Source organism: Megascapheus bottae, chromosome 18 (genome assembly GCF_031878675.1).
Source record: "Megascapheus bottae isolate mThoBot1 chromosome 18, mThoBot2.hap1, whole genome shotgun sequence".
Lineage (NCBI taxonomy): Eukaryota > Metazoa > Chordata > Mammalia > Rodentia > Geomyidae > Megascapheus > Megascapheus bottae.
The window spans coordinates 30,000,115-30,027,833 of NC_143526.1; the positions used below are offsets into that span (position 1 = coordinate 30,000,115).

The following is a 27,719-nucleotide window of genomic DNA, read 5'->3' on the forward strand; positions in this document are numbered from 1 at the left end:
GAATTGAGGGGGTTAATAAGATGTCTCCTCATGGTGTCCCTCTTGTCTGTCAGGAGCCAGGAGCTCTGGTTATCTTTTTTTTTTTTTTTTTGTAAAACTGATGAACAGCAAGGGGGTTACCACTGCAAAAATCAATTAATGAGAACTACCTTTTTATTATATAAATCTTTGCCATTTTACATCTTATTTATCCATGAACTCATTTTTCTAAACTAATGAGACAAAGAATCTTATCCAAGTGTTGTAATTTGGGGCATCAGTGCTACCATCCCCAGTAGTTGATGGCATTTTTGTTACAAAACCTGAACAGAAACATAGATCCATATATAATCTGTTGATCTTGTTTCTCAAGAGAACCCTAACACACATACCTCTCCCAAGGGAGAATCCACAGGACTATGATTCAAAGATAATATGAGACTGTCTCCAGAATAATTAAGGAAAAAAAAAAAGCTGGAGGAATGTCTCAAGTGATAAGAGTATCAAGCTGAGTGAGCTTGAGTTCAAAATCCAATACTCACCGCCCCCCCAAAAAAATCTACCTATGGTTATTAGCTCAGACTCATTTTCAGATAACTACATGCTGGAGCTCACAAAACCAATATTCGTCAGACCTTAAAACAGATCCTCCCACAAATCAGCTTAACCCCATATCCCTAGTTTTAGCACTGAGCTATTCCAAGCTAGATTGTGCTCCACTGAGGCTCTGCTGTTAACAATTCCGTAACCATGCCCTACTAATCACTCCTGAGTCCTTGTCTCTTTGGCTACAGAATATGAACACACTATCTCAGGGGTAGGAGCAGCATGTAGACAAATGAAGAGAGCACTGGGGCTGTGCCAGCTATCCAGAAAGTGATAGAGGATTTCTGGACCAGTGTGGCATCTTGAGCAATGAAGGTGATGAAAATAAACCTCTCAGGTTCCAAGAGTTTGGAAACCTGGGGTTTCATTTGACCTTGAGACCTTCCATTTGGATGATTTCCTGGGATGAATTGCCCCTTCCACTTGTCTCATTTCACCTGGTTGGCAGAAATTTTTATTCCCCTCCTCCTCCACTGACTGGGGCATTGTTTCCCTCCCAGAATGTCTGGCTGAAGATCCTAATATGCCTGAGTGACTTACTTTTCTTTACTCTGAGTGACCTGTTGAGGGACAAGCCTGGGAGCCAGTGTCCCTTCACCTCAGACTTCAGGAAGAATGCAGAACAGATCCAAGCCCAACCCACAGCCTGGAGCAAAACTGCCCAGCCCAGACCAAGCTGGTCAACCTGCAATGTGCAGCCAGCCCCAACACATGAAAATAAATGCCAGTTGTTGAAGCCCATGAGATAGGGCTGGATTTTTCCACAGCAGGGCAAAAATAGTTAATAGGCATGTGATTCAGCAAGACCTCTGCTTCATCTCCTGAGAGAAAAAAAATCTCCTTTCTCCCCAGCCAGCTTAGGTCCCAGTCAGGCTTCACAGCTACCTCTGTGTTCATACTCAATCAGAATCACATATTTGACTGTCGAAGCTTCAGATGAGTCCTTTGAGAATCAATACCCATTAGCCTTCCTCTCAGCTGTACCAGCTCCTAGCTCCAATCTTGATCCTCAGCTCTCAGCTTCCTGAGTAGCTAGGGTTGCAGGCGGGAACCACAGATGTCAGGCCCAATTAGAATTGCTTGAGCCAGTCCAGGAGCTACTGTCATGTAGGATGCAGCTAGTGTGAAGAGGGGATGAGTTTTAATTTATATTTAAAAGCTGATACACAGGTGGCAATGTGAGTGCTACAGCCTATCTAGCAGAGCCATGATCCTTCAAGCAGCATGGACCCAGTGCCTATGCCACCCACCAGCCTCACTCAGCTCAAACCCAGCCCACAGCCCTAGCAGCAGGGAAGGGCTACATTTACAGGCTCCTGACAGATAGAACCTGTCAGGATATGTTCATTATAGGCTACAAGCACTCATTCAAATGAATCCTTTCTCCAGGATGCGGTGCCAAATGCCTCTCCTGGAGTGCAGCCTGGACTGTGACTCACTTTGAATGCAGAAGTGGCAGTGGGTTCCTAAGAGGCTCTGTTTATCCCTCCTTGCTCCCTCTTCCTTGTTTTCACTCTGCGAGAAGCCATCTATGGAGATATTTATTTTCTCTATGGTTTGGCCTAGGAGTCCAGGAGCTGAGATCTCCTGCCAACAACCACAAACCTGAGCAATACAGGACATAGTCCAGCCTACCATCCCAGCCCTCACAGGACACAGCGACCGTTTCATGAGAGACCTGAGGCATGAGCAGCCCAGCTTAGCCCATCTCTAGTTCCTGACCCACAGAACCAAAGGAATGATAAATGTTGTTTTAGGTCAGTACATTGCAGGTTAATTGGTCACACAACATAAACAAAGCACTCTCTTTAGTGCCTCATTAAGTCTTCCCCTTCTTTTGGAAAGAGACCCTAATGCGTGGTCTGGGGCCACCACAGAGACCAAAAGCCGAGACACAAACCACAGACACTGTGCTCACAGGCTGTTTATTATCCAAATAAAAGGAGGAGAGAGGATGAAGAGAAAAACCAGGTGCTGCACAGTGGTGGAGCTGAACGGAAGTGAACAGAAAGGCTCCTCTTCTTTTTCTTGCTGATGGCTGGTACTCTAGCTTCAGATGGGGCCGCTGGGGGTGTGGCTTAGGGGCCTCTAGAAGGCCTAACAACCCAGCTGTTGGCTGGGGTCAGGATCCCCATTGAGGCAGGTCCCAGGCTCGGAATGGCTTCTGTGTACACAAAATATCTCTCTGCAAAAGGCACTGGTGGAGGTGGGCAGCGGGAATGCCACCCCATCACAGGTAGGTCCACAGTGTCCTGGGCCTGGGTCCTGGTCCCTGAGACCAAGCCAGCCTCCCTCAAAGGGGAGTCTGTGAGGCCCTTGCTCCTTTCTTCTCCTTTCCCTCAGCCCAGCAGTGAGCAGGCAGTTGGCAGTGAGCCAGGTCAGGCATTGTGAGGATCAAACACCACCACCCCCTTTCAGGGCAAGTGCCTCTGGCAACTTCTAGGCCAAGAGCCCCAGGCGAGTGACTTTGGCTGAGAGGAAGGAGTGAATGACAAAGACCATGGTTTTGGGACACGAGTGTAGGTCCAGTTGCTGCAAGGAAAATGGAGAGAAGGGTCAGAGGCCCTGTCCAGCCTGGCCTCCAGGACAGTGCTTCCCCACACCCGCAGAGGGCAGAGGCAGCCCATCACTTACAATCTCTCCTTCAGTACCCCCAAAGTCCAGGAAAAGGAGACTGGCACCATCATCCGAGGACATCTGCAGCTTCTCAAAGGGTTGTCGCAGCAGCACGGCTCGGGCTGCACCAGGCTCAGCAGCCCATAGTGTGAAGCCCTTGTCGATGTGCACCGAGAGGCTGCAGGGACGGCCGTTCCATGTGCAGGCTGCAGGAAGGCATGTGGGCACAGGCACAGCTGGGACTCACCCACTACCAGTTCCACAGAGCTCAACCACCCCCAAGGATGGAAGAGGCTAACTGTCCTGACACCTTTGCTGCCACCTTCTGTCATTCCCATCTTAAAATACAGAAGGAACATACAGCTGCTTCTAGTCCCACTAAAGGCAGCGCTGTGAGCAGAAGGGAAGCGCTTGGGTCAAAGTAGCCCAGATAGGGCTCTGAATCTTGACCTTTGCAACACAATAAAGACGGCTTAAAATCTGTTATGAGCAGAGGCTTGCCCCTAAAAGCATAGAATGATTCCGTTAAATTAAAATTCCATCTAGACATTCCATATAGACAGACTTGCACAAACATTAAAAAAAAAAAAAAGGTAAGTCAGGCTTCAGTGGCTCACGCCTGTAATCACAGCTACACAAGAGGCTGAGAGATAAGGATTGTGGTTCAAGGCTAGCCCAGGCAGACAAGCCAGTAAGATTCATATGTTCAGTGAACCAGCAAAAATAATCAGAAGGGAACTGTAGCTCACATAGTAGAATATCAGCCTTGAGTATAAAAGTCAAGCAAGAACACAAAGCCCTGAGTTTGAACCCTAGTACTGGCACACATACACAAAACAAAAAAGTATTCTTGAGCGGAGCAATGATGACTCACGCCTGTCATCCTAGCTACTCAGGAGGCTGAGATCTGAGGATCCTGGTTCAAAGCCAGCTCAGGCAGGAAAGTCTGTGAGACTTTTTTTTTTCTAGTCAGTCAGTTGTGGGGCTTGAACTCTGTGCCTGGGCACTATCCCTGAGCTCTTCAGTTCAAGGCTAACACTCTACCCCTTGAGCCACAGCACCACTTCCAGTTTTCTGGTGGTTAATTGGAGATAAGAGTCACATGGACTTTTTGTGCCCTAGCTGGCTTTGAACTGCAATCCTCAGATCTCAGCCTCCTGAGTAGCTAGGATTACAGGGGTGAGCCACCAGCACTCAGCCCCATAAGACTCATATAAAATTAAAACACCAGAAAACCAGAAGTAGGGCTGTGGCTCAAAGTGGTAGAGCTCTAGCCTTGAGTAAAAGAGCTCAAGGACAGTGCCCAGGTCCAGAGCTCAAGCCCAGGACTGGCAAAAAAAAAAAAAAAAAAAAGAAGTATTCATGATTTACTTAAGTTGAAATCAAACTGAATGCCCTGTAATTTATCTAACCCTACCAGAAGGCCCACCTCTATCCCACCAGCAGAATCACAAGGACAAGGCAAGACAGACCCCAGGGAGCAGCCTCACCATCTACCTTGGAGAGTCCAAACTCCACGTTCTAACCCCATCAAGCACCCTATAGAAGGAAGCTTGAATGTCTCTGGGGATAAGAGGCTCATCACCAGAGGGGCTCCCCATCTGCTCAGCGTACCTGTAGACACCTCCTGCACACCCTCGGCGGCCCGGTGACAGCCGTCCACCAGCTGCCGGGTCCAGGCAGCAAGCTCTTGCGGTGACTCCACAGTGAACAGGTGAGTGTCCACGCCATGGCGAGTGCCCGTGCGCAGGGCAAAGGAGAGCTCTGCGTCGTAGGGCACAGAGCCCTTGGAGGGGCCTGAGTGGACCAGCCTGGGGAGGAGGGCAGAGGGCTGAGCAGGAAGCCTTGGGCAGGGGTAGGCGGAGCAGTTCCAGGTGATGGCTTTACGGTTGGACAGGAACGGGACTTACAAGGGGATCACTAAGTCTCAGCACAAGGCAGGTCTCAGGACCCTGCCTGTCCCTCCCCTCTGCTCCTCTGCACATGCTGCCCCCGCTCTGCCTGGATGTGCTTCGCTTCCTGTACATCGTCTCAAATGTCCCCTCCTTGAAGAAGCCATCTGTGACCTCTTTGTCTAAAACAACCCCCATCCACCAGCTTTCCTTTTCTCCGTAGCACCTGAAATGTCACTCTATTTACTTGTGTTGGTAGAAATGTTTCCTTCCCTCCCCCACTCCTTCCCCCCTACTGTATTCACAGTCACTCAAACCATGACACATGCTGGGAGCTCAGTAAACACACTGCCTTATGAGTCACCTGATTAGGAGGTAATCCACCACCCCTGGTGCCAGCAGGCTCCTGCCATCAGCCCAGGAAGAGGAGACATTGGGGACAAGGGACAGGTGTTCTGCAGCTTGACTCTCACTGTGTGGCCTTGGGTGGGGACCGGCTCACCGTGGCCAGCAGACCTCCGAGTGCTGACCCTTAGCTCTGTCTCTGTCCCTCATTCCACCCACTCTCTCCACTCTCAGTTCCCATGGAAACCACCATCCAGCCCTGAGCCACAAGTCCTCATCCACACTTCCCACGTGCCCCACGTGTCCTTTGGACTTCACTCAGCATCTGGCTCAGCCTCTACCCCACAGCCTCCACTCCAGGTAGAAGCTCCAAGCCTCTTGTTCACCAGCGACTCCACTCCTGCAGCCTCCCCAGCTGGCAGCGCACAAAGCCTAGGAGGTTTCTAACCATGTGCTTTCCACTGGGAGTGCTGTCTCCTCCATCTGCTGCCTCCACCCACCCCCTCAGCTCTCCCTCCTTCCACCCTGCCCTCTCCACACAAGGGCCACTCCACGAGGCAGCTGCAGGGTTTCTTCTAAAATGCAGCCTGTCACTCGGCTCCCTGGCTCAACCCTTCCAACCCTGCTCCAAGTGATAAGAGGAAGCCAACATTCCTTCTCCAGACAGCAAAGCCCACAGCCAGCTCCATCTTTCTTCTCCCCGTTTCCTGCATGGATACACCTGCCTACCCCACATCGTAGTTCTGGAAAGGTGCTACCCCCTTCACGCCTCTGTAGTTCTGCCCGTGCCATTCTCTCCACTAAAGATGCTCTCACACCGCTGCCTAAACAACCACTTCCCACCCTTCCATCAGAAGGCAGTTCAAAAGCCATTTCCTCCAGAAAGGCAATCAGTGAAATGGATAATATGGCTGCACTGTAATGGCTACCTCTGCGTCTGTTTCTCACACTGCTGGGTTCTACTTGATGGCAGGGACTGTTGAGGTCAGCCCCATGTCCCCTCAACCATGTCGTTCAAGGTGTAGGCATCAACAAATGGACGACTGATGAGACATCACATGGCCTGTTCTAAGCCCTCATCTTACAGATGAGGAGACTGAGTCCTGGCGAGGGTAGAGATTGCTTCAGGTGACTTGGAGGATAAATGAGGGCAGAATAGGGTTGGAATTTTGAGGCCCACCTGCCCAAACCTCTGGGTGGAGCACACCACCCCTGCCCACAGGTACCTGGTGGCGATGAGTGGGGCAGTGCGGGCCGGCCGGCTCAGGGCCTCTCGGGTCTGAGGGAGAGCACTGTAGAGAAGCAGCTCCTTTTCGGTCAGCAGGGCCAGGGTGGGAGCTGTGCCCCCGCCAGACAACTATGGAAAGCAAAGCAGTAGTGAGAAGGTGTATAGAGGGAGAGGTCAGAGGTCAGGAGAGTGGGGTAATAAGGTGTACTAGGGACAGGGAGGAAAAAATGGGGAGGGCTAGGCTCCAGGCCCAGCGGGCACCTGTTCAGTTAGCCAGCCGATCTGCTTAATGTCCTGACTTCCAGCCGTGCCCGTGGCTGCCAGCAATGCCTGCAGCTCGTCCTTGACCCAGGGCACCAGTGCACCGATCTGAGCTTGGATCGCACCTGCCCATGACCTTGCACTGGCTTCATCCTTGGCCCTCAAGAAGAGGTGGTCTTGGCCATCTGCCGCACAGACCTCCAGGTACCTGCAGGCACAACGGGGTGGAGGGAGGGCAGAGAGGGGAAGGCAGGCTCTGGGCTATAGCTGTCCCACGGGATGATCTGGCCCCAGAAGCCCCCTCCCCCGCACCAAACAAGAAGAAATCACAGGGGATCCATGAAGATTATCAAGAGTAAGGGTCCCCGCGGAGGCCCAGGCTCAATTGTTGAAGTTTCATGAGATGGAAAGACAAGAGACTGACATAAACACACAAATATATACACACTCAAAATGTGTGCTGAGCCCAAAATTGCCGTGATGTGAAATGTATACTAATCTTTTCCACTAAGGCAATGGAAGATTCTTTTGTTGGCCCAGCTCCTACCTTCCCTTTTCCCTTTGTTGCACAGAACCATTATAAAAGAAAATAAAGAAAAAATAAAAAATTAAAGAAAAAAAAAAAACTTAAGTTGGCTTGAGAGAGGGTAGTCCAAGCCAGGCATGGTGGCTCATGCCTATAATCCAAGCTACTCAAGAGGCTGAAATCTGAGGATCGAGCTGAGGATCAAGGTTCGAGGTTCAAAGTCAATCCAGGCACTAAAGTCCATGAGACTCTTATCTCCAGTTAACCATGAGGAAACTGAAGTGGCGCTGTGGCTTCAGGGGTAGGGCAGCATCCTTGAGCTGCAGAACTCAGGAACGGTGCCCAAGCCCAAAGTTCCAGCGCCATGAACAACAATAAATAAATAAATAAATAAAGGTAAGCCAGGCCAGGAGTTTGGCCTAGTGGTAGAGTGCTTGCCTAGCATGCATGAAGATCCAGGGTGGATTCCTTGGTACCATATACATAGGAAAAAGCTGGTGCTGAGGCTCAAGTGGTAGAGTTCTAGCCTTGAGAAAAGTCCAAGGACAGTGCTCAGGCCCTGAGCTCAAGCCCAGGACTGGCAAAAAAAAAAAAAAAAAAAAGTAAGCCAAGTGTGGTTATGCAGAATTTCTGAGGCCAGGGCAGAAGATTGAGAGTTTGAGGCCAACTGAGGCCTACAGAGCAAGAAGCTGTCTGGGAAAAAAAAAAAAAAGAAAAGCTTGAAACATGTAGTAGAGAGCAAGGCAAGGACATAGGGAGAGCTTCAGCAAGGTAGTAATAGGAGGAGTACCAGTTTTGGAAATTTTTTGTGGGGCATTAAAGATTCATTGTTCACCCCCTTTTGGCATCTCATCTTTTTTTTGTTGTTGTTTTGTTTTGGTCAGTTGTGGGGCTTGAACTCTAGGCCTGGGTGCACTGTCCCTGAGCTCTTAAGCTCAACGCTAGTGCTCTATCACTTGAACCACTTCTGGTTTTCTGGTGGTTAATTGGGGATGAGAGTCTCATGGACTTGCATGCCCGGGCTGGCTTTGAACTGTGATCCTCTGAGCTCAGCCTCCTGAGTAGCTAGAATTACAGGCCTGAGCCACCACTGTCAGGCTTTTTTTTCTTTTGTTCTTTTGCCAGTCCTGGACTTGAACTTAGGGTCTGACCATTTTTCCCTGAACCTCCTTGTACTCAGGCTAGCACTCTACTACTTGAGCCACAGCCGCCACTTCTGGCTTTTTCTGTGTTGGTTGTACTGAGGAATTGAACCCAAGGTTTCATGCATGCTAGGCAAGCACTCTACCTCTAAGCTACATTCCCAGTCTCCTTTTGACATCTCTACATGACATAGGCAGAAACTATAGGATGGCTCTCCAAACACCCATGCCACTCCTCTACCTCTGCCTCCCTACCATCAAAAATACTTAAAATTCTCAGCTTCCCTTGCATCTGTGGCTAGTCATGTGACCCAGTTCTGACCAATGATTCCTAGATAAAAGACTAGAAAGTATGACTCTAGAAAGATAAAACTAGAGAGATGTCTTTCCTGCATAGAGTATGGTCTCCAAAGGTTCTGCTTGTACAGAGACTATTTCTCCAGCAAAAAGGTGAAACTCATTTCTGTTCTCCTTGACTTGTGATTTGGTTCAACAACAAAAATGTGACAGTGCCACCTGAGGAAAGACTTACCTATAATCCCAGCTACTCAGGAGGCCAAGGCAGGACTGAGTTTTCAAGGCTGGTCCCAGGCGAAGTTATCAAGACCACCTACCTAAGTCAAGCGTGGGTGGGTCATACCTCTAAGCCAAGCTACTCCAGAGAATGGGAGCAAGGTTCAAAGCCAGCCCTGACTGACAAATCCCAAAAGCCAGCAGTGAGCCAGGCACGGGTGACACAGGCCTATAACCCTAGCTACTTAAGAGGCTAAGATCTGAGGATCCTGGTTCAAAGTCAACCCAGGCAGAAAAGTCTATATCAAACTCTATGTCCAATTAACTGTGAAAAAAAAAACAGAAGTGGAGTTGTGGCTCAAATAGGAGGGCACTAGCTTTGAGCAAAAATGCTCAAGGACAGCACCCAGGCCCTGAGTTCAAGCCCCAGGACTGGCACAACAACAACAACAACAAATCCAGAAGTGAAGATATGGTTTATGTGGTATAGCATCAACTCTGCCACATAATAATAAATCTATCTGGGGCCGGGAGTTTGGCCTAGTGGTTAAAGTGCTTGCCTAGCATGCACGAAGACCCAGGTTCCATTCCTCGGTACCACATACATAGAAAAAAGCCGGAAGTGGTGCTGAGGCTCAAGTGGTAGAGCTCTAGCCTTGAGAAAGTCCAAGGACAGTGCTCAGGCCCTGAGCTCAAGCCCAGGACTGGCAAAAATAAATAAATAAATAAATAAAATAAATCTATCTCCATTTACACGTAAATGTATACAAACACACACTTTTGTTTGTTTACATGTGCACACACTTAGAAATACACACTGTGGGAAATGTCTTGGATCAGGCTGGGAACCTTAAGATTCTAGGAATTGCAAGAAAGAATAATTCTGCCTCATCGTCACCTAATGCAAAATTGAACTACATACTTGAGAGTAGGGACAAAAATGGGAAAAACGGGAAAAGAATGGAAGTTTTCAAGAAGCATTGTACTCATGACCTGACATAGAATTATAAACATTTTATACAATTTAATAATTTAAAATTTTCTAAAGGCACTTTCAGTGGAATACCATAAAGAATATGCAAATCACCTGTTTCTATTTCACAGGCAGGAAGTAGCAGATAAATCTAAGAGACTTTTATCTCCAATTAATCAGCAAAAAGCCAAAGTAGAGACACAGGAAGAAGTAAGATGCAAAGCACACCAGCTCAAAACGCCACTCATGCATCAGTTCAGTCAATCTTTCCTTCCTTATTCCTTTCTTTCTTCCTTTCTTTGCAGACCTGGCTTGAACTCAGGGCTCAGGGCCTAAGCACTGTCCGTGGGTTTTCTCAAGGCTAGAGCTCTATCACTTGAGCCACTGTACTACTTCCAACTTTTTCTATGTATGTGGGACTGAGGAATCAAACCTGGGTTTTCATGTATGCTTTATGCTAGGTGAGCACTCTACCACTAGGCCAAACTCCTGGCAGTTGAACCTATTTCGTTTTTTTGTTTTGTTTTGTTTTGGTGTGTGTGTGTGTGTGTGTGTGTGTGTGAGAGAGAGAGAGAGAGAGAGAGAGAGAGAGAGAGAGAGAGAGAGAGAGAGAGAGAAAGAGAGAGAGAGAGAGAGAGAGAGAGAGAGAGAGAGAGAGAGAGAGAGAGAGAGAGAGAGAGAGAGAGAGAGAGTGATGAGGCTTGAATTCAGCCTGGGCGCTGTCCCTGAGCTCTTCAGCTCAAGGCTACCACCCTACCCTTGAGCCAAGCCACACTTCCTATTTTCTAAAGGTTAATTTGGAGATAAGAGACTCAGATTTTTTTTGTGCCCTGGATGGCTTTGAACCTTGATCCTCAGATCTTAGCCTCCCGAGTAGCTAGGATGACAGGTGTGAGCCACTATAATCCTAGCCATGTGAACTGCCATGCCCAGCAGTTCAGCCTATTTCTTAAGCACTTCTTTTTTTTTCCCAGTCCTGGGCTTGAGCTCAGGGCCTGAGCACTGTCCTTGGACTTTCTCAAGACTAGAGCTCTACACTTGAGCCTCAGCACTACTTCCAGCTTTTTTCTATGTATGTGGTACCAAGGAATCGAACCCGGGTCTTTGTGTGTGCATGCTAGGCAAGCTCTCTACCACTAGGCCAAACTCCCAGCCCAGCACTTACTCTATTCTTATTTCTATAACACAGAGGGAACACCAAGACTCCTACCATGAGTGCCCCACGCTAGCCTTACCTGGGTTCCGGGTCATTGGGAGTGCACCTTCTGGAGACATATGCCATCTTCAAGGGCACATGTTTGGCCTCATTGAGGTTCCGGGGCTGGGGGCCAGGGGAGGATGGCTGCCGCTGAAGAGGGGAGGCAGGAGGTGAGTCCCAAGCAACTGCAGTGCCGCCAGCAGAGTTCTTGAAATAGGGTGAGACCTCCTTCATGTACTTAACTGGTCAGGAGAAAGGCCAGGAGTTACCTACCAGCAAACATCATCATCATCATCATCATCATCATCATCAATTAAGAGCCTAAGTCATGGGGCCAGGAATGTGACCTACTGGTAGAGTACTTGACTAGCATGCATGGAACTCCAGGTTCAATTCCTCAGTACCACATACACAGAAAAAACTAGAAATGCCACTGTGGCTCAAGTGACAGAGCACTTGAGCAAAAAGTATCCAAGGACAGTGCCCAGGTGCTGAGTTCAAGCCCCAGGACTGGCCAAAAAAGAAAAAGAAAAAAAGTAAAAGAAAAAGAAAGACAGAAAAAAAGAAAAGGAAAAAAAAGGAGAGAGGGAGGATGGGAGGGAGGGAGGGAGAGAGGAAGGAAGGAAAGAAGAAAGGAAAGAAGGAAGGAAGGAAGGAAGTCAAACTCTGCGTTCAAGCTAGCAGCCCCCCCCCAAAAAAAAGCAGTCTAAATCTTGTCCAATATCATTATCTTATTTCAAGCTAAAGTTTCCAGTGGGACAATGGGGTAGAAAATACAACGTCTACCAATATCCATTCACTGAGCTTCTTCCTGGAAGAAAGACCATTCTCCAGGGCCCTTTCAGCAAGACTTGGTAGAACAAGTTCTAACCATGAAGAAGGATCTGGCCCTTCAGGATAGCTCATCAAAGAAAACAGACATGGCCAGGAGTTTGGCCTAGTGGTAGAGTGCTTGCCTAGCATGCACAAAGACCTGGGCTCGATTCCTCAGTACCACATACATACAGAAGCAGGAAGCGGTGCTGTGGCTCAAGTGTTACCCTTGAGGAAAGCCCAAGGACAGTGCTCAGGCCCTGAGATAAAGCCCAGGACTGGCAAGAAAAAAAAAAAGAAAACAGACAACAGCTGAAGAGAAAGAACACCAAGATGGGAACCAGGATGTGAGACTGCTCTACTACTGTCTTACTGCTTGCCACTACCTCTCCATTCATTAGCATATGAAATATTCATATTTATGTATACCTTCATCTTTAGTATTCTTCCACATAGGACACCTTCAATATTAATAAACACCTTATAGCTGGGCGCCGGTGGCTTACACCTGTAATCCTAGCTACTCAGATGGCTGAGGGCTGAGGATCTCGGTTCAAAGCCAGCCTGGGCACTAAAGTAGTGAGACTCTTACCTCCAATTAACCAGAAAACCAGAAGTAGCACTGTGGCTCAAAGTTGTAGAGCACTAGCCTTGAGCTGAAGAGTTGAAGGACAGCGCCCAAGCCCCAGAGTTCATGCCCCATGACTGACAAGACGAAAAATAACAAACAAACAAAAACCACACCAAAAACAAAAAACAAAAAAAACCACACCTTACTTGAGCTGAATAATCTGTTTATATTTAAGAATTTAGTGCCTGGTTGACTTTGAACTGTTATTCTCAGATCTCAGCTTCCTGAGTAGCTAGGATTATAGGCATTAGCCCAGCAAGAAGCTTTTTTTTTTTTTTTTTTTTTTTTTTTTGCCAATCCTGGGGCTTGAACTCACGGGCCTGGGCTTCTTTTGCTCAAGGCTAGCACTTTATCACTTGAGCCACAGTGACACTTCAGCCTTTTCTGTTTATGGGGCACTGAGGAATCGAACCCAGGGCTTCATGCATGCTAGGCAAGTGGTCTACCACTAAGCCACATTTCCAGCCCTAAGAGGCATTTTAATCTAACATTACTATTTCTTAATTTTATATTTTCTCTGGATTTTTAAATTTCCAAACATGACACTTGTGATCTTTCTCCCAGGCTCAGGGAAGACATCAACAGTCAGTCATGCAGTTCTTTGGTAGCCATTACAAATCAAGACTGACTGCTGATAAAACAGTTTTGTTATTCTGGCTAAATCAGTTAGGTATGTTTAACTGACAATGACTGAATGTCTGCCAACAGTGTTTATATTTGTCTGTACTAGTCATGGGAATTGAACACAGAGTCTGAGCACTGCCCTGAGCTTTTCTGCTTAAGGCCGGTACCCTGCCACTTCTACTTGAGCCACAGCTCCACTTTTGGCTTTGTGTGTGTGTGTGTGTGTGTGTGTGTGTGTGTGTGTGTGTGTGTGTGTGTGTGTATCATAGGGCTTGAATTTGTCCTGAGCATGTCCCTGAGCTCTTCAGCTCAAGGCTACCATCCTACCTGTTTTCTAATGGTTAACTGGAGATAAGAGTCTCAGGTCCTTTTTGTGCCCAGGCTGGCTTCGAACCTTGATCACCAGATCTCAGCCTCCTGAGTAGCTAAGATTACAGGTGTGAGCCACCATGCCTGGCTTTTTTTTTTTTTTTATACTTAGTTGAAAATAAGAATCACAGACTTTCCTGCCCAGGCTAGCTTCAAACTGTGATCCTCAGATCTCAGCCTCCTAAATAGCTATTATAGGCATGAGCCTCCAGTACCAGGCTGGCAACTGTTTTAAAGAAAAACAGATACAGTGACATTGTCCAAAAAGAAATGTATTAGCTACTCAGGAGGCCGAGATCTAACGATCGCAGTTCAAAGCCAACCTTGGCACAAGTCTGTGAAACTCTTATCTCCAATTAACCAGAAGAAAACCAGAAGTGGTGTTGTGGCTCAGAGTGGTAGAGTGGTTGAGCACTAACCTTGAACTGAAAAGCTCAGGGACAGTGCCCTGGTCCAGAGTATAAGCCCCACAACCGACTAGGAAAAACAAAGAGAAAGAGAGAGAGAGAAAGAGGGAGAGGGAGGGAGGGATGGAGGGAGGAAGAGAGAGAGAGAGAGAGGGAGGGAGAGAAAGCCCAGTTCTGATGTTTGGGATCCAGGCCTAAACTAAAATGAATCCCCATCAGTGTAGTGATGACTTAACCCAGAACTCCCTACTGGATTATATTTCAAAGGATCCAGTGGACATGAGACATATTACAGCCTACCTAACAGACATACGCCATCTCCCTTTCTCCTGATCCCAAGACAGTCTGCTTATCTCTAAATTAAGGGGAGCATCTTAGTCAAAGTTAACCATCAAGCCAGGTGCAGTGCTACAGGTGCAGCCTGTAATCCCAGCTACTCAGGAGGCTGAGATCTGAGGATCACAGTTCAAAGCCAGCCTGGGCACTAAAGTAGTGAGACTCAGTGAGACTCTTATCTCCAATTAATCACCAGAAAACCAGAATTGTGGCTGTGGCTCAAGGGGCAGGGCAATAGACTTGACCTGAAGAGCTCAGGGACAGCACCCATGCCTACAGTTCAAGCCCCACAACAACAACAACAAAAAAAAAAAAACAGGGCTGGAAATTGGGCCTACTGGTAGAGTGCTTGCCTAGTATGCACAGAGACTCAGGTTCAATTCCTCAGAACCACATACATAGAAAAATAGAAAAGCTGGTACTGTGGCTCAAGTAGCAGAGTTCTAGCCTTGAGGAAAGCCCAAGGACAGTGCTCAGGCTCTGAGTTAAAGCAGCAGGACTGGCAAAACAAAAAAAGCTAACCATCATTCCTTTCCTCTTCCTTGTTAATATGAGAAAGTGAAGATGCTGGATGCATCTCTGGCCAATGAAATGCAAGAGAAAGCACACTGCCTGTGTCTTCTCTCCTCTAGCTAGGACAGCCAGGCAGAAGTACTAATAGGACTCATTTCTGTGCCCCCAGAATCCAACAGGGGTCTCATGTGCTACCGGTTCAGCAAATGGACCCTTGTCAAGTTTGAAGCCAGAGAAAAGTCTGGAGTCTCAGCTCAGCCTGACTGTCCCAGAACGGGGTCCTCCTCCATTCCCATAAGCAGATGCTATAAATGGACAACCCGCCAGTTGGTGCCAGAAGCAGGACTCAGATTTCACAAACCAAGTGGCCTCTCCCAGAGTAAGGAGTAGAAGCCTCGAGGCCCTGGAGTGACCATAAATAGCTCAGCTCCAAAGCCTCCTTCCTGCTCTGGTTTCTGCCTGAGTCACCGGACTAGGCAGGGTGGGGCTGCCATGAGGCTGTGGCCTCCAAGGCTGAGGGCACAAGGGCCTCACTGGAGTTTATTCTTTCCCCAGCTAGGCCCTGGCCTGGGATCCTGGTAAAGCTCCCATGGATACATGGGTTTCCTCCTTAGGGAAACCAGACAGATACAAATGGATATCCCAATTCCCACAGACCTTAGCTCAGCCAAGGAGGGAAGCCAGAACCGAGCCTAGTCCCAGTGACAAGACTCCACTAAAGAACAGATCTTCAACAGACAGCTATGTGGTGATAGTTCTTAGCCTACACAGTCCAAGGGGATGGGTGCAGGATATGGAAACAGAGAGGCAAGGATCTGAATCAGGTCTATCACTTACTTCCTACTCTTGGCGACCCCTGAGATCTCTCCAGACCCTTTTCCTTGCCTATATAGAATGGATCCTGGTGTGCTAGTTCTCAAGTAAGGTATTGTGAGGATTCAGAATCAGGTTGCCTACCTGCTTCATCAAGATAGTCTGGAGAAGGCTTGACATTCCAACAGGCCTAAAAGGGATGACCTTTAGTACTTCCTGGCTTAGCAAGGCTGGACTAAAAATAGTTTCCATTCCCGGATCCTGCTAGGCCTGGAGCAAGGCTGACCAGCAGAGCTGGTCTACCACAAGCAAGACTACCACAGCTAGAGGGACAACAGCTCCCTTTCCCACACCCAGGGGTATTACAGGTGGGTGGGGGATCTGTTATCAAGAATCTAAAGCCAGGGCTGGGAGTTTGGCCTAGTGGTAGAGTGCTTGCCTCACATGCACAAAGACCCAGGTTCGATTCCTCAGTACCACATACACAGAAAAAAGCCGGAAGTGGTTCCCAGGCTCAAGTGGTGGAGTTCTAGCTTTCACAAAGACCAAGGACAGTATTCAGGCCCTAAACTCAAGCCCAGGACTGGCCAAAAAAAAAAAAGAAAAAGAATCTAAGACTTAGATCTGAAGATCATGGTTGAAATTCAGGCCAAGCTGAAAAGAAGAGTGCTGATAATGTGGCTTTGTGGTAGAGTGTTTGCCTAGCATGAATGAAGCACTGGATTTGATTCCTTAGTACCACGTAAACAGAAAAATGCAGAAGTGGTATTGTGGCTTAAGTGATAGAGTGCCAGCCTTGAACAAAAGAAGCTCAAGGACAGTGCCCAGGCCCTAACTTCAAGCTCCAGGTCTATATATATATTCTGAAGAGCTCAGGATCAACACCCAGGCCCAGGGGTAGGGCAGTAGCCTTGAGTGAAGAGCTCAGAGACAGCGCCTAGGCCCAGAGTTCAAGCCCCATGACAAAAAAAAAAGAACACAGGTTTGGCTTCTAAGAGAGCAGAGTTCAAATTCTACCTCTGCCACTGTGTGACCTTGGGCAAGTAATTTTGCCTCTCTGAACCTGTATGATGCGGCTAATACTGTGTCTAATTCATGGAGGTAGCCCTGAAGAGTCAATGAAAACATGGAAGACTCTTAGCACAGTGCCCAGCCTTGCAGGTGCTCAGTAAATAACCCATGCTACCACTGTGATGATTACCATCAGTGTTTCCTCTACTACCACAAGCAGTCAGGAACACACAGTGAAGGAGGACCAGATCTGCCTCCAGAGACTCACAGGCATTTTAATGGATCTGGCCAGGGCTGGATCAAGCCAAGGTTTGTCTGTGGGGAGTCACAGGGTCCAAGATTATGTTTATGCAGCCAAATAAATGGTTTCTTGGGATCAATGGTCACAACAACAGGTCCTTGCAGCCATGGGTGATGTGAACGGGGGCTTCAGTCATGCCCGATGCTGGCTGGGGAGTCCCTCAACACCTTCAGAGCGCCGAGCACAGAGCACCCAGCTCAGCTAAACAGTGCAGCCCTTAATGATGAAAACTGAAAGGCATAAAGCCAAGTCACTGTCCATCTCCCCAGGGAAAGAGGCACCAAGGGGCTGGCAGAGAGTTCTAAGAACTCAACACAGAAAAATTCACAAGTCAGTCAAACCCAATGTGAGCCCTGACTGCCTTTTTAACCATTTAGCAACTGCCATTAGAAAGGTTATAGGAAATGTAGGAAAGGTCAGAGGTGTACCCAATGGATTATCAGAAATGTACCCTATGGATTAATCTCCAAATGTGTACGGGTGTGCTCTGCTCAGGGCCAGGTCTGGGAGCTCTAAGACCACCAGACCATCTACACGTGGGCTTTTACTCTCAGACACCTTCCAGTCCTGGCGGGAGGGGATGAATCTCCATGGTAGTGCACTTACATAGCACTCACTAAGCCCTAGGTTCCATCCCCAGGAACAACACACACACCCACAATCAAGTTTCCAGTTTTCTAGAAAAAATGATGATAATGTGTTGGTGTCATGTGAAAGACATTTTAAATACTTGAAATGCCCAATCTATCTTTTATAGGCAATACGATATAAACAAGAGTTCCTGCCACAGCGGCTGGCTTCAGCACCTGGCTTCAGCACCTGACACGCTTGACTCGAAAACAATGCTCCCAGCTGGTTATTATCCAAGGGTGGAGCCATAGTGGCCTCTGTAACTAGAGACCTTCAGTCCAGTTAGAGTTGGAATCTTCCAACTTCTTGTGGCAGTACTGGGGTTTGAATTCAGGGTCAAATGCTTACTAAATAGATGCTCTAGCCCTTGAGCCACACCGTCAGTCCTTTGAGCTTGTCAGTTGTTATCCAAGTTAGCCTAGAGGTGGATGGCCCTCCTATTTACACTTGCTGCATTTCTGTGTATCTGGGTTGACAGACACACACCTCCATGCCCAGTTTTACTAGTTGAGGTGGGGTCTCTCTAACTTTTTGTCCAGGCTAGCGTTAAATCATAATCTTCCTGATCTCTACGTCAGGAGTAGCTGGGATTACAGGCATGAATCACTGCATCTGGCCAAGCCAATTTCTTTATTGTGACTTCAATGGACTTATTTATTCTCAATGAACATTAACAACCTTGTCTATAAAGTGGTCATCATTCCTATTTCTTTATGCAGACTGTTATCACACAATTTTTTTTTTTGGCTAGTCCTGGGGCCTAGGCACTGTCCCTGCCCTTTCTCAAGGCTAGCACTCTACCACTTGAGCCACAGTACTACTTCTGGCTTTTTCTATGTATGTGGTACCCAGGCTTCCTATATACTAAGCAAGCACTCTACCACTATGCCACACTCTTGGCCCTCCTGCAAATTCATTTACATGCTACTGTATATTTGGATACGTTTTTCCCCTCTTGAAACAGGATCTCACTAAGTTACCAGGCTGGCCTCAATCTATAGCTGTGACTACAGACAGAGACCATCACACCTATCATTTTTGTTTATAGCCTTCAAAAATCTAATCTGTATGTGGAATGTGCCTTTGCTACCATATCAAAGGCACTTGCATTGACAGACTAGTTTCTACTGCTCTTCAGTATTATTTCTCAATGCATGACAGGTTCACTGGTTGTCACAGTCACAGTGTGCAGCTACTCTGGAGGAGGAATAAGAGAAGGCATTTTCTTTATAGCTATCCCTCCCTTTTCCCAGAGCCTAGTTTCTAAGGCCCCAGGCTGTCTCTGGCATAAGACCCACACACACAATGGGCCTCTCTAAGCAGCAGACAGAGGCGTGCTGGCTGCCAGCTTGTACACAGGCTCTTGTCACAAACACATCCCTGTGGCTATGAACAAGCACAGAATACTTGTACAAACCCCTGTGCTAGCTGAGGAAAAGTTTCAGGAGGAAGGATGGAGTGGCCCAAGCCTAGCTGAGCCCTCCACGTAGGCCGGAGAAGGATAGCTCTAAAAATGTATTAGAGCTGCCAGGTGACACCTTTCTTTTAGAACATTTTAGGGATTCTGTACCCACTAAAGCCCAAACACCAGGAAAGATGCTCAGCTGTCTTACTAAGTTCAGATCCAAAATGACAGGCCAGTTTCCATAGGTTCTTTGAGGCAGCCTTGGGAGTGGTTTGGGGGAGGGGAACTTCTAAACATTGTCTAGTGACTGGGCTCTGTAGGGGGAAATCTAGACCCTGAGAGGCTGCCGGGAACCCTAGCACCTGACTTGGGCAACTGCCATACCATGACCTTCTCCACAAACTCCCAGTCTCAAGGACAAGCACAATCCAGCATCCTCTTATCCTCCAGGCTTCTTAGAAATTCTTCAGGAAAAAAACATCTGCAGCCAGTTCCTCACTCAAGCCTCCATCAGCTTTTTTTTTTGTCAGTCATGGAACTTGAACTCTGGACCTGAACACTGTCCCTGAGCTCTTCATCTCAAGGTTATCGCCTTCCTCCTTGGTCTGGGCGTTGTCATTGAGCTCTACAGCTCAAGGTATCATCCTATCCCTTGAGCCACAGCACGATTTCTGGTTTTCTGGTATTAACTAGAGATAAAAGTCTCATGGACTTTTTAGTGCCAGGGCTGGCTTTGAACCATGATTCTCAGATCTCAGCCTCCTGAGTAGCTAGGATTACAGTTGTGAGCCACCGTACTGGTGGGCAAGCTTTTTAAGCAGCCTTGTGGGGGATTGCCTTTCCCCATAAAACTGGTAGGATGACGGGCCAGGGAAAGAAAAAAGCTGGAGAGCCAGGCGTGGTGGCTCACGCCTGTAATCCTAGCTACTCAGGAAGCTAATGCAGAAGGATTTAAGCTTGAGGATTGGACCACATAGCAAGTTAAAATCAAGCCTGGGCCATATCTCAAATAAATGAATAAATAAATTCCTAAAATCGGTGACAGGAGAAAAAAGAGAATTGCTTCAGTATCAAATATTCAGAGAAAGTCTGGACATGGTGGCCTGTGCCTGTAAACCCAGCTACTTGAGAACGGTGGTGTGGCCTGAGTCCCTATCTAAAAAACAACCTAGGGTGACATTGTTCAAAAAGAAATCTACTCTTGACAGGCACTGGTGGCTCACACTTGTAATCCTAGCCACTCAGGAAGCTGAGATCTAAGGATCACGGTTTGAAGCCAGCTCGGGTAGAAAAGTCCATGAGACTCTTACTTCTAATTAATCACCAGAAAACCAGAAGTAGAACTGTGACTCAAGTAGTTGAGTGCTAGCCTTGAGCAGAAAAAATTCAGTGATAGCATCCAGGCCCTGAGTTAAAGCCCAGGATTAGCGTGTGTGTACACACACACACACACACACACACACACACACACACACACACGCAAGAGGCCCAGAGTTCAATCCCTCGTACCACTAAAATATAAAAATAAATGAACAGCGGGGCACCTCTGATTCGTGCCTGTAATCCTCACTATTCAGAAGGCTGAGATCTGTGGATTGCAGTTTGAAGCCAGCCAATGCTGGAAAAAGTCTGTGAGACTCTTCATCTCCAATCAACCACCAGAAAACCAAAAGTAGAGCTGCGGCTCAAAGTAGTAGAGCAGTAGCCTTGAGAGAAAAGAGCTCAGTACCAGAGCCCAGGCACTGAGTTCAAGCCCTACAACTGACCAAGAAAACAAAAACAAAATGATGGATGTGTCTAAAGGTGTAACTCAGTGGTGTACTGCTTGTTTGGCAGGTAGAAGGAGGCCCAAGGCTTGCTTTTTTTTTTTTAGTACTGGGGGAAAAAAGCAAAACTCTGTATATGCATGCATATTTGTGTGTGTGTGTGTGTGTGTGTGTGTATGTGTGTGTGTATACGCATGCACAATAGAGAAATAGTGACAGAGAAAGATTTTAGGTAGGGTCAACCTTTTTTTTTTTTTAACCAGTCTTGGGGCTTGAACTCAGGACCTGAGCACTGTCCTTGGGCTTTCTTAAGACTAGAGCTCTATAGCTTGAGCCACAGCACCATTTCCAGCTTTTCCAGGTATGTGGTACTGAGAAAGGGAACCTAGGTCTTTGTGCATACTAGGCAAGCACTCTACCAATAGGCTAAACTCCTGGCCCTGTGTCAACCCTTTTAAGTATGAAAAGAAAAAGCAGAGCCAGGCATGGTAGCTCTCGTCTCTAATCCTAGCTATTGCAGGGGCTGAGATCTGAGCATCAAGGTTCAAAGCCAGCCCGGGCACTAAAGTCGTGAGACTCTTATCTCCAATTAACCACCAAAAAACTTGGGCTATGGCTCAAGGAGCTGAAGAGCTCAGGGACAAGGCCTGGGCTGGAGTTCAAGTCCCACAACCGACAAAAAAAAAAAAAAAAAAAAAAAAAAAAGCATCAGTAGCATGTATAAGAACACCTAAAGTGTAAAAATAAAGTAAAACTTAGCTGCTGAGCTGAGTCCCAGACCCAAGCCAGCTTTGCTGGCTTTGGGGTTCTCCGTGAGCCCCAGCCGCCTCCCTGGGCCCTTTCTGGGCAATGAACCAAAGGCACATTCCTCAGGGCCCCACAGCTTCCGGAGCTGACAGAGTGGAGTTTGAGGAAAGGGCTAAGCCAAGCAAAAACCTCCTGAGAGAGATGGCAGATGGGGATGACCATAGCAAAATGCCTACCATAACCAATGGAGAGTCTGTGGCTCAGAGAAGGTGAGACTCAGTAAGACACAGATGAGACTCAGGTGACACAGGGAAAGCATCGGGGAGAAAATCATACAGATTTCTCCAAAACTCTCATCTCTAGGGAGGAATGGTGGCTCAGCTTTAATCCCAGCTACTCAGTAGATATAGACTAGTAAACGTGTGGTTTCAGGTCAGGCCAGGCAAAAGTTAGCAGGCTGAGCTTGACAGATAATATCTACTCTCAGGCACATGAGATGCATGTGCTCTGACCAAGATCAGTAGTGGAGAAAAAGTATGAAACCTTATCTGAAAAAAAAATTGGGGGGCCGGGAGTTTGGCCTAGTGGTAGAGTGCTTGCCTAGCATGCACAAAGACCCGGGTTCGATTCCTCGGTACCACATACGTAGCAAAAAGCCAGAGTGGTGCTGTGGCTCAAGTGGTAGAGCCCCAGCCTTGAGAAAATCCAGGGACCGTGCTCAGGCCCTGAGACCAAGCCCAGGACTGGCAAAAAAAAAAAAAAAAAAAAATTGGCACTGGGCACTGGTTGCTCACACCTATAATCCTATTACCCAGAAAGCTGAGGCTAAGGTCTAAGGATCATAGTTCAAAGTCAACCCCAGGTAAGAAAGTCCATGAGACTCCAGAAAAGTATAAGTGGTGCTGTGGCTCAAAGTGGTAAAAAAAAGCTCAAGCTCAGGGACAGCACCCAGGACCTGAGTTCAAGCCCCAATGACCAAAAAAAAAAAAAAAAGAACCCCAAGCAGCAAAGGTCTGAGGATGTAGCTTAAGTGCCTGCTTAGCAAGTGTGAGAATGTGAATTCAAACCCCAGTACTGCAAACAAAAAGGAAAACAAGGGCCGGGAGTTTGGCCTAGTGGTTAAAGTGCTTGCCTAGCATGCATGAAGACCCGGGTTCGATTCCTCGGTACCACATACATAGAAAAAAGCTGGAAGTGGTGCTGAGGCTCAAGTGGTAGAGCTCTAGCCTTGAGAAAGTCCAAGGACAGTGCTCAGGCCCTGAGCTCAAGCCCAGGACTGGCAAAAAAAAAAAAGGAAAACAAATCCATCTTTCTTCCTCTTGTTAAGTACTGGCCAAATCTTTCCCAAATGAGATTAAGTCTAGGGGTATTCGTGCTCTCAAGTGCTATTAGAACCTGGACTTTACAGCTCCTTAGGAAAGAATCTAAGCTGTCCCTTTCCAGCCCCTCCTCCTTCCCCGAACCACTCACTGTATGCTTTATCCTGCCTGGGCTTTTAGTCCCAGTCTTATCAACTCAGGCCAGGAATGACACTGCCATTCTGCAGGTGAGGAAACTAAGACTCAGGGAAAATGAAGTGCTTGCCTCATGTCACACTGCTAAGATAGAAGAGACATGAAATATAAACAAGATCTATTAGGTCTGAGCCAGCCTCTCTTCACCACACCCTGCTAATTCCAGATAGGATTTTGAACCCTGCCTACCTCCCATTGCTCAAGGGCAGGCAGGGCCATCTGAGGCCAGGAGGAGATGGGCCGACCACTGGGCCACAGTACTTACCCTCTAGCACCACCTCCTTGCCTGTCTTCTTGAGGGCCTGCACTGCCTCATCGTGGGTGGCCGAGGACAAGTCTTCACCGTTCACAGACAGGATAGCGTCTCCCACAAAGAGGGCCTCCGTCTGGTCAGCAGCCAGGCCCTTGAAGATCTTGGAAATGAGAATAGGCATCTTGTTCTCCCGGCCCCCTGCATAGACACAGAAGGAGATCGACACTGAGGAGAGGCTTCAAGGCTTAGGAGTCACAGCAAGTTGAAATTACTTCTTTAGGGCTACCTCAGGGCCCAGCCCAGTTTCGGGGAGAGGAGAGAACCTCTGCAAGCCTTAGAAGTTTGGGATACTAAAATTACCCAAACACATATTTTATATATTTTTTTTTCCTTTGCCAGTCCTGGGGCAGGGCCTGGGCACTATCCCTGAGCTTTACTCTACCACGTGAGCCACCACAACACTTTCAGCTTTTTCTGTGTATGTGGTACTGAGAAATGCAACCCAGGGTTTCACGCATGCTAGGCAAGCACTCTTCCACTAAACCACATTCCCAGCCCCTTTATAAATTCTTAATGCTCTAGTTTGGTCCCTGGGTCTTTTGGGACCAATGTTTTACGTGTTCACAAGTGCTTGATTAACAGAGTGCTTTAGGAACTTTTCCTTAAATATTTTAGACTTTAAGTCATTCCACCATAACATGGGAATCTACTGACATGCCCCAATCTGAAACTAAGACAGAAGTCAGTGCCTGCTAGGGGCCCCAGAGATTTCTTCAGAAAGCACAAAGTCTTATGGTCCAGGATCTAGTCTGGAAACTAAGGCCTTAAACTCTAGAGATTTCAAATGTCCTTACTATATATCACTGATGCACACACAAAAAAGAAAAAAGATAACCCATTTTACATAACTTTTATTGCTAAAATCTTAAATGTCTCTTTAAAATAACTAGTTCACACCAGTTCTATCAAATGCTGAACATACTGCCAAATGCTTTCAAAGTTGTCTCCTTGCCTCTTTACAACACATCATCACACAAGGATACTCAGTTTCCTACCAAGGAAATGCAAGTGCAGAGACAAGTCCCTTGTCCAAGGTCACTCAACTAGTAAGTAGCAATGCCAGCACTGGAACCTAAGTCTCCTGGCTTCAGAACCAACACTCAACCCCTATGGGAGACTGCTGCAAATCAGACCCTCACAGAGCTCCCAATTCAGGAGATAAGGAATTGGAGTAGGAGGTCATTGCTCCAAGGTCACACAAGCTAATTTAGGCACAGCTGGTATTAGGGATAGTTTCCTGACTCATACAGGCCCATCAGTTTACTCACGGCACTGCACAGGCTTCAGGTCTAAAAGAGGAAGGTGTTTCTATTTATATCTGCCCCCCCACCCCGACACACACACACACACACACACACACCCCTAAAATGATCCACTTTAGTTCAGTCAAAAGGGTGATCATTCTTGCCGGGCACTGGTGACTTACACTTGTAATCCTAGGAGGCTTGAGATGTGAAGATTGCAGTTCAAAGCCAACCAGGGCAGAAAAGTTCACAAGACTCTGATCTCCAATAAGCTACCCAGAAAAAGCTGGAAGTGGTGGTGTGATTCAAGCGGTAGAGGCCTAACCTTGAGCAAAAGAAGCTCAGGGACATTGCCTAGGCCCAGAATTCAAGCCCCAGGACCAGAGGGAGGGTAGGAGGAAAAAGAAATATGATCATTCTTAGCTACCTTAGACTCTGCTGGACTCTAGAGGGGAGGTTACCATAGCAACAGGAGCCCAGTCTCCATCCACAAGGAATTGGATGGACTCGGTACTTTCTCTGAGGGCTCCTTAATATGTCATCATACCCACCTACAAGTAGGGATGTAGAAATGAACTATGTGTGACTCCTCTAGGAGTCAGTCTGTTCATCTGCAAAATGGAATTCCTTATGTTCTCCTTTCCTTCCTACTCTGACACAAATGTTTTTGGATTGGTCTGTTGTTCTACACTAGAGCTTGAGGGTAAGACTGTTATCTACTTCCTGGTTTTCCCATTTCCTCCTTCCGACCTTCAGGGTTAGATGTCAGAGGATTGCTCCGCCACTGAAAAGAACCAGCCCCTGGGTATTCTCAAGGTGGAACAGTGGTATGACAGTAAAGATTCAAATCCCAGTCCTGCCACTCACTCTGTGACTCTGGGAAAATCATTTTCACTACCAAGTCTGTTTCTTTGCCTGAAAAACAGGGATTACATTCCCTACCTTTCACCACTTGTTGCCAGAATGACCTGGATCATGAGCCAACTGCGCCTGGCAAATCATGATGGCATTCACCACCATCATCAACCACCCCCCTCCCTTTACCTGGGCCAATGAGTCCAGAGCACCAGTGAACACAGCCAGCTCCCAGGAAGCCTGGGAGGGGACTGACACATCCAAGGTGATAAAGCGCTGACATCCTTGACGGGTAAATGGACAGGAATAATGAGCAGCCAGGGATGTGCAGACATTTAAGCTTTCTTTTTTTAAGTGGGTCATGGGGCATGAACTCGACCTGGGCACTGTCCCCTGAGCTCTTCAGCTCAAGGCTACCGCCCTATCCTAAAGCCAAGCCCCACTTCCCATTTTCTAGAGGTTAATTGGAGATAAGAGTCTCTGGTCCTTTGTGTCTGGGTTGGCTTTGAATCTTGATCCTCAGATGTCAGCCTCCAGAGTAGCTAGGATTACAGGTGTGAGCCAACGCACCCAACGGGCTGAGATTTAAGCTTTGTTAATACCTTGGGTCCTCAGTTTTCCACTCATTGAATGGTGATAATCAACCAAGCACCTGCTGACAGGGCAAGCCCTAGCTTTCTCAGAAATATCTATCATCCAGATTTCAGTTCACAGATTCAGAGACAGGGAAAATGACTTATCCAAGTTCACATAGTGATCCTTAACTCAACACAATCTGATTAGGCCCTAAAGAGCGCCATGCGAGGAGATGACAGGGGAAAGCAAAGGAAGGGGTGACATTGTTCAAAAAAGGAAATGTAAGGCCAGGAGTGTAGCCTAGTGGTAGAGTGCTTGCCTAGCATGCACAAAACTCTGAGTTCCATTCTTCAGTACCACATATACAGAAAAGGCCGGAAATAGAATTGTGGTTCAAGTGGCAGAGCACCTGCCTTGAGCAAAAATTGTCCAAGGACAGTGCCCATGCCCTAAGTTCAAGCCCAGGACTGGCAAAAAAAAAATGTATTTATTACTTTATGAAAGAATAACCCCTCTATACATTTTAATAATCACAATAAAATTATATTTTTTTAAAAAAAAGGATATGGGTCTTGGGGTCCCAAAGCTCTCAGGAAGGAATGGCAACTCTGGAGTCCATCCAGTCCGTTCTATGCTTAGATGGGAAGACTCCTGCCCTCAGTGGTGAGGACTCTAAGCCTGAGCTCGGGAGCCCCAGGTGTCTGGGTCCCCTGCTGGTCTCTTGTCTGTGACCTGGCCTACCTCTATCCCCCCCTGTGTGCCCCACATTTCAAACCTTGACCCTCACCCACGCACCTTGGTTGCATTTCAGATACTTCTGGTCCTAACAGTGTCCCAGGTCTCAAATCCTCTTCACGCCCGCCCATCTGCTTTTGGGAGGCCACGCTCCCTGACTTTCATTGCCCCCTAACCCAACTGCCCACCTGCCCTTGGTGCGCCCTCCCGCCCTCCGATCCCGAGCCTTGGGTGTCCACCCTGAGATCTCAACTCCTGAGAGCCCCTCCGACCTTGGCGCTCCATTTGCCCCCGGCACCTTCCATCTCCTCAGATCCCCCCAGCCCCAGATACAAGGCCTTCAACTCCAACTTCCCCGCGCGCTCTCGCGGCCCCCAGACAGCAGGACCGTGCGCCCTGCGCGCCCCGCGCCCACCTTTGATGCTGATGCCCAGCCCGCCGGCGTCGGCCTTGCGCACCGTCACGCGGCGCCGCTGGAGCAGCAGCGCCTCGGGCAGCTGCGGAGGCGCCGCGCCGGGCTCGGAGGAGGCGCCGTTGAGCTCCGGCTCCCGTGGAGCACCGGGTTCGGAGCTAGGCTCGCCCTCAGCGGCGGGACTCACGGTCAGCGCGTCCTCCGCCAGACTGAGCAGCACCCGCTGCCACCGCTCGCCTCCAGCGCCCGAGCCCGCCCCGGCGCGCAGCTCCAGCAGCCCGGTGCGCGGGGCGCGCCTGCCCGACGCCATCTTCGCCTCCGAGCCCCCGGGCCGCCGCGCTCGCCCAGTCCCGCCGTGCCCGGCCGCTCCCACCAAGTACCCTGGCCAGAGGGCAGCGCCGGCCCGGCTGGGCCAGCAGCCACCC

At 48.1% G+C, this 27,719-nt stretch overlaps 1 protein-coding gene across 1 annotated transcript; it reads right to left on the reverse strand.

Moving 5' to 3' along the window:
- Positions 1 to 2,493: 2,493 nt before the first annotated feature.
- On the reverse strand, positions 2,494 to 27,719 carry Snta1 (syntrophin alpha 1). Its single transcript, XM_090352180.1, has 8 exons — positions 27,298 to 27,719; positions 23,425 to 23,610; positions 11,317 to 11,521; positions 6,928 to 7,135; positions 6,665 to 6,795; positions 4,816 to 5,012; positions 3,220 to 3,407; positions 2,494 to 3,117 (listed from the first exon to the last, which is right to left on the reverse strand). Exons 1-8 carry the CDS (start codon positions 27,602 to 27,604, stop codon positions 3,025 to 3,027), a joined length of 1,515 nt encoding a protein of 504 aa, XP_090208306.1. The 5' UTR covers positions 27,605 to 27,719; the 3' UTR covers positions 2,494 to 3,024.

Excerpts from the sequence above, each read along its gene's own strand:
- Snta1 (XM_090352180.1), bottom strand. The coding sequence starts at position 27,604 with ATGGCGTCGGGCAGGCGCGCCCCGCGCACCGGGCTGCTGGAGCTGCGC. Across the intron at positions 11,522-23,424 it reads CAAGGAGGTGGTGCTAGAGG|TTAAGTACATGAAGGAGGTC; the intron begins GTAAGTACTGTG and ends TCTCCTGACCAG. Across the intron at positions 3,118-3,219 it reads GGGGTACTGAAGGAGAGATT|CAACTGGACCTACACTCGTG; the intron begins GTAAGTGATGGG and ends TTTTCCTTGCAG.